General features: G+C 43.3%; 1 protein-coding gene across 2 annotated transcripts in view; it reads right to left on the reverse strand.

The window, feature by feature from the left end:
* Positions 1-9,269, reverse strand: part of SEPSECS (Sep (O-phosphoserine) tRNA:Sec (selenocysteine) tRNA synthase) — a 29,146-nt gene extending 19,877 nt beyond the window's left edge. Inside the window, exons 1-6 of one of the 2 annotated variants that reach the window (XM_054825216.1) lie at positions 8,972-9,102; positions 8,115-8,213; positions 7,356-7,510; positions 4,931-5,049; positions 4,685-4,843; positions 328-481 (exon numbers count right to left, since the gene is read on the reverse strand). In XM_054825216.1, the coding sequence (XP_054681191.1) occupies positions 328-481; positions 4,685-4,843; positions 4,931-5,049; positions 7,356-7,444 (521 nt within the window). In that variant the 5' untranslated portion in view covers positions 7,445-7,510; positions 8,115-8,213; positions 8,972-9,102. Of the gene's footprint in view, positions 1-327; positions 482-4,684; positions 4,844-4,930; positions 5,050-7,355; positions 7,511-8,114; positions 8,214-8,971 lie in introns of both variants that reach the window. The other variant, XM_054825215.1, reaches the window with a different exon arrangement.
* Positions 9,270-10,051: the final 782 nt, after the last annotated feature.

The following is a 10,051-nucleotide window of genomic DNA, read 5'->3' on the forward strand; positions in this document are numbered from 1 at the left end:
GTTTCTATGAAAGTCTACTTTTACTACTTCCATGAAATAAGAAATCCACTGCCAAATTGACATTCATTTCACCAGAATAGATCATCATTAACCTCAGTTATATGACAGAAGGAAAACCTTCTGCATTATTCTCACTTTTTTAATATACTTTTCTGAAAGTGGAACATTGTTTCAACCTGCCGTTTTTCTTAAGCAAGGGATTAAATTCTCTTTACTAATTGTTGGCAGTAACTAAGTAATTTTAGGAATGGACATTCAAAACACAGAGGGATGGTCTGTTTGGGTTTTACAGTAACAAATAACACACTTCTTACAAAGACTACTTACCTATCAGGTACCCTGGGAGCAAAGCAAGACGTTGTAGAATGCACACAAAGAATATTTTCAGCACCCAGAGTCTTGATTTTAGCCTCCACTGCTTCAACATCCGTCCGTAGCTCATCGCCTTCTAATACATTTTCTATCACCACAGGCTCAAAACCTGACCCAAAAAAGCAAGATCTGAATGTGTACCATCAAATCTCTGACTAATTGTGGGGTTTTAGTTCCAGTGTAAATCTGAAAAATCTTGCTTCTGTTGTTTTAACAGAGTCTTCCAGATATGGATTTAAAACACAGATACCTAAACTGGTTTATTGTACGATGTCCATATGGCTAAAAACTACAATAATATTCTTGTTAAATACTCTAGACAAAAGCTTACCTTACATTCTTTGCATGCAACAGCAACAGGTTTGAAGATTGTTTTAAAAACAGATTAACCTCTTCCCTCCCGATTAAAAAGAAAGTGTTTGAGTGGCATTCTTGTAAAACATTAGCATACTAAAACAGTCTCTCTAAAAAAGGATGCTATTAGATGTAGCAATACAATAATGATCATTATGAATTGGCTTTCATCATAAGCCTCTGCCTTATTCAATACATAAACTTCCAAATTACTTCTTAAAAGATAAAAATGTCCACGTTTGACCTCATTTTGAAAATGAACTTTGTCATATCATAAACTCCAAGCTATTTCTCAAGTCTTTTATGCTATTTTTTTAAGTTTCCAGCTTAAGTCTGTATTTAAGATGTACAATAGTTGAACCTCATACAGTTGTTTCTCAAAGACACATATAAGAAATGTTTGAAAAAAGGAAGTTATCCCCTTCTTCTAAACGTTGGAATGTTTCCAGTTTTGGAATGGGCTGCTCAGGAGGGATGTTGAAAAACCAGAGAGGGTCTATCACAAAATCATAGAATCCTAGAATGGTTTGGGTTGGAAGGGACCTCAAAGACCATCTAGTTCCAACCCCCCGGCTGCGGGCAGAGACACCCTCCACTAGACCAGGTTGCCCAAAGCCCCATCCAACCTGGCCTTAAACACTTCCAGGGAGGGGGCATCCACAACCTCTCTGGGCAACCTGTTCCAGTGCCTCACCACCCTCACAGTAAAGAATTTCTTTCTAATATCTCATCTAAATCGACCCTCCTTCAGCTTAAAGCCGTTACCCCCTGTCCTGTCACCACACTCCCTGATAAACAGTCCCTCACCATCTTTCCTGTAGGCCCCTTCAGGTACTGGTAAGCCACAATTAGATCTCCCCAGAGCTTTCTTTTCTCCAGGCTGAACAACCCCAACTCTCTCAGCCTGTCCTCACAGGAGAGGTGTTCCAGCCCTCTCATCAGCTTTGTGGCCCTCCTCTGGACTCCCTCCAACAGCTCCATGTCTTTCCTGTACTGGGGCCCCCAGAGCTGGACGCAGTACTCCAGGTGGGGTCTCACAAGAGCGGAGTAGAGGGGCAGGATCACCTCCCTCGACCTGCTGGTCACGCCTCTTTTGATGCAGCCCAGGACACGGTTGGCTTTCTGGGCTGCAAGCGCACACTGCCGGCTCATGTTGAGCTTCTCATCAATCAATACCCCCAAGTCCTTCTCCTCAGGGCTGCTTTCAATCCATTCCTCGCCGAGCCTATAGTTGTGCTTGGGATTGCCCCGACCCATGTGCAGGACCTTGCACTTGGCCTTGTTGAACCTCATGCGGTTCGCATGGGCCCACCTCTCCAGCCTGTCAAGGTCCCTCTGGATGGCATCCCTTCCCTCCAGCATGTCGACCCCACCACACAGCTTGGTGTCGTTGGCAAACTTGCTGAGGGTGCACTCGATCCCACTGTCCATGTCGCCGACAAAGATGTTGAACAGTGCCGGTCCCAGTACCGACCCCTGGGGAACACCACTTGTCACCGTTCTCCACTCGGACATTGAGCCCTTGACCACAACTCTTTGAGTGTGATCAGAGGGCTACTAAGATGGTTGCAATACAGCACACACAGCTTAGAAAGAATGGTCGTAAGACCTAGACTTTTGAATCCTGAAAAGGCTAAGGAGAATATCTAATAGCGGTCCCCAACCATCTGAAAGGGAATTACAAAGACAAGACAGCCAAACTCTCTGGGCCCTATAATTTAAACAGGATGTGAGGGGTCCCTGAATGCATCCAGAGGAGGGCAACAAAGCTGGTGAAAGGGCTGGAAGGCATGTCCTGTGAGGAGCAGCTGAGGACTTTGGGCTTGCCTAGTTTGGAGAAAAAGAGGCTGAAAGGCGACCTCATTGCTCTCTACAGCTTTGTGAGGAGGGGAAGTAGAGAGGAAGGTGCTGGGCTCCTCTCCCTGGTATCCAGTGACAGGATGCACAGGAAAGGTTCAAAGCTGCACCAGGGGAGGTTCAGACTGGATATTAAGAAGCATTTCTTTACCAAGAGGGTGGTCTAACACTGGAACAGGCTCCTAGAGAGGTGGTCGATGCTCCAAGCCTGTCAGTGTTTAAGAGCCATTGGAACAATGCCTTTAATAATGTGCTTTAACTTTTGGTCAGCCCTGAAGTGACCAGGCAGTTGGACTAGATGATCACTGTAGGTCCCTTCCAACTATTCTATTCTGTTCTGTTCTATTCTATTCTATTCTATTCTATTCTATTCTATTCTATTCCTTGGTAGGATATAATAAGAGTCAACAGCAACAAATTTTCTCTTGAGAGGTTCAGAATAAACAGAAAACCCTTTTTTTCATAAGAAGATAGCACAGCACTGGAACTGCTATCCAGAGAGGTTGTGTAATTTCCATTCTCAAAGATCTTCAAGATTCAGCTAGATAAAGGCATGGTTGAGCTAACCTAGCACTTAAAGATTTTTTGTTCTTAAAGAGGGAAGCCTGTCATAGTAGTTGCTCAAATGTATAGCTTATAAAGAAATCAATCAATAAATCAGAAAGGTTTTGTTTACATAATAAATCACTAGAAACCATATATTCCCTTCCCCAAACAGGTGTGGCATGGCAGCAACATCATACTAGCTGAAGTGACTTTCTTAAAAACCAGAGAGATGTTCAGTTTATCAAATGAAAGAGAAGAGGAGGGGAAAAGGGGAAGCGTGATTTCCAAAGCAGTGTAACGTGGCAGTAGATATGTGAATTCTTCCTTCATGGCTCAACACCGTGCCTTAACACTGACATGTAAGGCTCAAACTCTACAGAAGAACATGGCCTACAAGGATTGATTGACATCATTAGCCCTAGTCTGGTTTTCAGTTAATGATCTAGAAGATCAAGGTTGCATTTAATAGATAGTTGTTAGATATCTGATACCTGCTTCTCTCTTATTTTTAGTTGATAATTATTTTAATTAATTATGGGATAGCTATCTTAACTATTAAAAAAATTAACTGATCAATTATATTTTCTCATAACCTTCTCCACTGTAAACGTAATTTCCTTAGCTTGATGTTCAAAATTGAGCATAATATTCCAAAAACACTCCCACTTTTCTTATATACATGTTCTATTTGTTCTGATCCGATTCCTTTTAAATACCTCTGCATCTTATCTGGACAGAATCCAGTCCCTGCTTCCAATTGTTTAGTCATTTTTACCTAATGAGTCTTTTATGCAAAAACTAAATGCATCCTAGGAACCAGGACCAGAATCTATGCCACCACCTCCAGGTATGTGCACTGAGCTGGAAAACTATAGTCTCCCTTACTTGCCCTTTCCTTGATCCCACACATCTGTCTGCAGGAGAGGACAGCTTCTACCCTGCAGCAGTAGTACCCTTCTACAGTGCAGGGACAGACTTCTACCCTTAGTTTACTTATGGTCTGGTAAACAAGGAATTCCATTTGAGAGAAATTAAGGTTTGAACTGAGAAAGGAACCAAACTTATTACTTGCTAAGTGAGCCAAGTGATACCACAAGATTAAAAGCAAAAAGGGAAGCTCACACTTCCATGTTCAAAAAGAAAAGAATGTGCAAATCAGACAGCTTGTCACCTTCTGATCAATTCTGAGGACACATAAGCCTTCTGCATAAATTTAAGAGAGAGATTTGAACTATGAGCCTTGGTTTTACATAATTCTCAGGACAGCAAATTAGGCATCTCAGAGTGAACTGTAACCTCCTCAGTATTGTGTTCTCTATTGACTACTTTATACACCTCTGTACCTTGGCATATGCCTATGTTTTACAAGGAATTAAGAAGACAACTACCACATGTGATTGCATGGTAGAAATAGGGAGTATAGAAATAAAGTGCTTCTACTATGTATTAGGCCTTTTCTGGATCTTACTACAAGCATATGAATTGATCAGTCTGTGAGATGAAGTTTTATGTCTGTTAGAAGAACACACTGCATAATCAGTCAGCTCCTTCTTACCTGCAGTTATCATTGATTTAAAACAGGACTTCTGGTCTATACGTGGCCAGATAATGTATTTTGCCTTTGGTCTCTTGTGCCGCAGTGTTAAAAAACACAGAGTTAGACTCATGCCAGTTGCCATAGGAACCACAAAGCAATTGGTCACTGTCCGGACACCTGCATGTAAAAAGCACATCAGAAATTAATATGAAGAACCCATGACATGCCCCCAGAAATGAGAGATATTTTCAGATTTACACCTACCAGCCAGCTTTATAATATCCAGAACTACTGAATTAGTAAGTTTGTTCAAAAGGCTAGACCCTGCAGCTTTAGGCTGGACTGCAGAAATATCACCTGACCTTCCAATTCCATGGATCAACCTAAACAAAAAAATTTGAAAACATACATCAATTTTTTTTCACATCCCAAAGGAATAATTTGTGCTGACTGAAGAGAATCCAGTTTGATAAACAATTGTGAAAAATGTTGCATCCAATGTAACATCAGTACCTGCCATAATGAGTTCCATTGTAACAAACTACATATATTCATATGAAACTGTTGTTTTATTTTTTTAACAGTAGATTAACAACATTCCAGTATGCAAGTAAAAACTTTAAGAAGACCCATAGCAGCAACAACTTTAGCATCTGGCAGGCTTCCTTTTAAGCACACCTCAGCACTTCTTGATGTCCGCTGAATTAGCATTATAAATGCTGACGTGTTCAGACACACAATTCCATGGAAAACAAAAATCAGTTGCCTATAGTGCAGCATACCATAGGCATAGTAGTATTATACAGATACTCCCCTGAAAAATGCTTCACCTCCACAGAGCAAAGAAATAATATATATTGTGATGAAATGCCCTGAAAGACAGTTAGATTAATGTATCACTTTGCCCAACTTTTTCTACACCTTCACTGCATCTACCTCATTCTACTATTCAATATTATGTATCATGCAATACCATCTCTCTCTGCATTCTGTTTATAAATTATGTTTATAAACTGCATTTATAAATGTTGGGTATTATTTAGTACCTTTCAGGAGTGGAGGATCCTGAAGTCATTTATAAAATATAAGCTTACAGAACTAACTTTACCCATGGCTGAAATGCAGCAGCTGCTCAAGTAAGCTAGTAACAATACACATCTATTTATGACTTTAGTTCTGTTTTTGTCTTGGGAATAGAGTAAAATGCAGTCTGATGAATGTATGGAACTCAGAACTTCTTGGAGCATAGTTTTACAGCTATTTTTCCCCATTTCAAGCTATAGGTTGAAATCAACAATAGCTTGATAATTAATTGAAACTTGCACATAATCCTCACTCCATCAAAAATATTTTCCTCCCTCGATCCTGCTGCTATGTTCTTAATAGCTTTCTCATACAACTACTTTGTCTTTTCTGCACATACATGCTCCTTCCTAAGGAGCAATGCTCCCTAAGACTGGCCCTTGGAATTTACTATGTTGAAAGGAGAGACAGCTGGAGAACCAGCTCCTGCTACCCCCACCACTCCCAAAGTTACCTGTAAAACTTATTGCAGAAATAAGCGAAGTGGAGGATGCCTATACACCTTTCTTTGCTATTGCTGACACTCATAGGTGAAGGTGAGATGCCAGGTGACAGAGCTGCATCAGACCAACAGTACCCAAATGCCAGCCCAGGCTGTCTCTGGTCAGAAGCTAGGCATGCTTTCTCCAGCACTGCCAGAAAGCAATACTTCCTCAGATACTCTCCCCAGTGTGACCCTCTACCTTGCTCACCACATATATCCTAGACTAGAGAGCAGTACAGAAAAAAAAAAAAAGCGCCAAACTGATATATCAGTGGTTTTCTTCATTATTTTTTCATGGTACTGTGGGGCTTATGAAAGCCATTAAGCCTAAGTAATTCAACTCCCATATGGTAAAGCTTACTAAATTTCTGGTCTCCAATATGCTTTTGCGTTAATCTTTCAAGGCAAAACATTCCAGGCAAAATCACTGTTTCATTCCTGTTAGATGAAACATCACAGCAAGGTACTCAGCACAGAACTCTATGCAAAAAAAAAAAAAGTGTATCTTCATAAAGAAATTAACGCAGAGCCTCCAGAATGATAGCATCCAATGTACCCATCACGTATCAGAAGGGCTGCAAGCTATTAAAAGCTCTTCTGGTCTTTACAGATCTGCTTACTTCATATAAAATCTATTATAGATGGACTGGGTTTTCACATACATATCAACTAATCACATTATATAAAAATATTAATGAAAATAACAAAATACAAATAGCTGTTGACTAGGAATGTTTGATACTTTACAACTACAATATGCAGTGTTTTTTAATAATATATACAGATAAAAAAACTAGGCAGTGTTAAAAAAGGCAAGTAATTCATGGATTATTTTAAACGAAGAAGATCTCTGCTTCCCTTGCATGCAATCAACTCAACATCTTAAGCTTCTATCAGTTCAGCAAACAGGACATAATGCTGACAAAAGATTTTTGTTTCATTCAAGACTTTCCAATGAGTTATTAATGAAAGTTCAATATAGAAAGTTGTATCAATTCAATATTGCATTATATTGTTTTTCTCATATGCTATCAAGGTCTCAGGTAACAAGACACAATAAAATATGCCATTTGAAAGCATTAATAATAAATCTGAATAATTCAAATTGCCGATAATTTGTACCTGTAATGCCTTCGGGCAACGAGTCCTGACGCCACTCTTCCTTCCCTCTCACCCACACCACAGTTGCCCAGAAAGTTATTGCTATCCATTATAGCAAGTTCATGAAGAAACAGTTCAATGGTGCTTTCATCCCATCCATCTTCAGGACATTTTCCCTTAATAATAATAATATAAAAGTAACTACCAAACTTGGAAATCATGAATGAACACAATTTATGCAACTTGTTTGATTAATGTTACCCTTCTTTCCCACATTGAACAGAAGATTTCATTTTCATTATGCTGTCTTATACTATCTAATGTTATGAACCTGTATTCAGAGAAAAGTTAAATAATGATTTTTTTTCGTATCTTCAGTGCAACTACTTAGCATATCCTGATATTAAAACAGTCTGGATATTTTCCGCTTTCAATTGTTCCTTAAGGTACACAAAAAACCACTGCAGCACATACATGTTAGTTACTCCCTAGAAGACTATAGATTGTTTGATGTATTCTCTAGACAAGAATCTACTACTACAGGAATTCAACAGAGAAAACTGGATGAAAGGGAGATAACTGGGTATTATAGAACCAAAAATATTAATTATGATCAGAAGGGAAATAGTTTCACTTGTAACACATGTTCCTATCTATTTTCCTTTCTAGTTATTACCCAAAAATATTAATTATGATCAGAAGGGAAATAGTTTCACTTGTAACACGTTCCTATCTATTTTCCTTTCTAGTTATTACTTAATAGGTAAGGAAACCACTTACAGAATATAATGCGTCAGAACCGCAACCAGACACATGCTCTTTCTTGTGCTTTTTACTGCGTTAAGAACTGCACTCATCTTTGCAAATTGCAGGGAAGACCTTCAGAGGAAAGGCACCATAAACTCGTGAAGCATTGCTATAGCAGCTCCACAGTCCAGAGACTTTTTTTACATGTCCCAGGGACAGTAAAACTAATTCAGTAAAACTAATTCATTTCTGAAGTGTGGTATGAAAACTAAGTTTAAACCAGTGGATGATGTGATTAAGGATGTTCAAGATCTGAAACATTTAAAAATTCATTGATAATGATTTCTGTACATTGGAGAGAAAGAAATACATTGGTTTGGCACCTTGCACGTATCATTTTTTACCGCATGTAGCAGCGTTAGTATCTCATTAAAAGATTTCTTTTACTGTTCGCTGGGCCTTTCTCAGCAAGCACACAACCAGAGGCGACCTTTGTTACTCCCAAGTGTGGCCTTTCATTTCAGGGCTCCGTAAAGCCTCTGCCCCTACGGCACACCACGCCGAGCCCTCCCGAGCCGCCGAGCCCGGACTGCGCCCGACACCGCGGCGCGCCGTGCCCCTGCCCACCGGCACGGTGGGTGAAAGAGGGCCGGAAAGCCAGCGTCGGAGCTGCTGGAGCAGAACGGCCCGGGTCTGCGCGGGGCCCGGCAGGCCTGCGTGCTCATGGGGCTGTGCGGGGACGCTCCGGCCGGGCCCGAGCCGGGCGGAGAACAGGCGGGGGCTGCTCGCTCGCTGGGCCCCGGGCTGGGCCCACGCCTGCGGGGGACTCAGCATCACAGGGCCCCGGTGCTCGGAGGGCGGCAGGGGCCTGGCGGGGCGGCCCCGGTTACCTGCTCCAGCAGCGCCCGCAGGCGCAGCTCGTGCGCGCGGCGGCCCTGCGCCCCCTGGCGCACGTAGGCCGCCGTCACCAGCCGCTCGCTAGAGCCGAAGTTCTCCGCATTCATGGCCGAGGGGCAGACAGCAAACCCCGCAGGCGGCAGCGGGACTCCCAGCGACACGGACTCCTGCCACCGCTTCTCCCTCAGCGCCGGTACGAGACCACCGAACGGGCCGCCCACCAGCTGGTCAGTTCCCGCCGGAGAAGGACGGGAGGCGGTGTTGCGCATGCGCCGCCTAGAAGCGCCGGAGCCCCTCCCCTCACGGAGGCTGGGCCGCGCCAGCCCCGCCGCGGGCTCACATGCTGAGGGCGGTTCCTCGGCGCGGCGGTGTCTGGCCAACAGCACGTCTCGGCTTCTGGGTGGAGCGCTGAGCCGCGCCCTGCTAGAGGTACAGCGGCTGCACGGGCCCGCCGCGGCCTTCGCCCGGAGCTGCCGTTGGGTGTCATCGTTTTCCGCGCTCGGGGTGGGCCCTCCACAGGCAGCGCGGGCTCCCGCAGCCGGCGGCGTTCCTTCGTGATGGGGGGAAGCCCACCAGAAACTACACTTCTTGTCTGTGAAGAACCCGTTCCTGGGTTGGTTTTTTCCCCTCCCCTCCGAAGTTTAGCATTAGGCTGTTGAGAAGAGTCACGTAACTCTCCTTAGGGTTCCTGTCAGGGTAGAAGCCATTTGCTTCTCACAAGGTTTCTGCGAGCAAAGGTGTGACTGTCCACAGCAAATAACGGCAGTCTCCTCACTTGGTGCAACTGCAGCCTGGCCTACCCACCAAGGCTGTGGAGGCAATGCAAAAAATTGCATTACAAGTAGAGAGACATGCTACTAGGAGAGATCCAATTTGCTTTCTTTTCATGTTATTTGAGAAAATAGAACTTTGCCAGTAGGAAATCTGGGCCAGGCATTGCACTGTTACTAGGAACCGCCAGGGAAGCCTCCGCAAATGGAAGCTCACCTGGAGCACAGGGACTCCTCAGGGCACTTGAGCCTCTGCTGTCCTTTGCAGTCAGGCTGCCACGGGGCTGGCAGATCACCGCTGGC

The sequence above is a fragment of the Grus americana genome, chromosome 4 (genome assembly GCF_028858705.1).
Source record: "Grus americana isolate bGruAme1 chromosome 4, bGruAme1.mat, whole genome shotgun sequence".
Taxonomy (NCBI): domain Eukaryota; kingdom Metazoa; phylum Chordata; class Aves; order Gruiformes; family Gruidae; genus Grus; species Grus americana.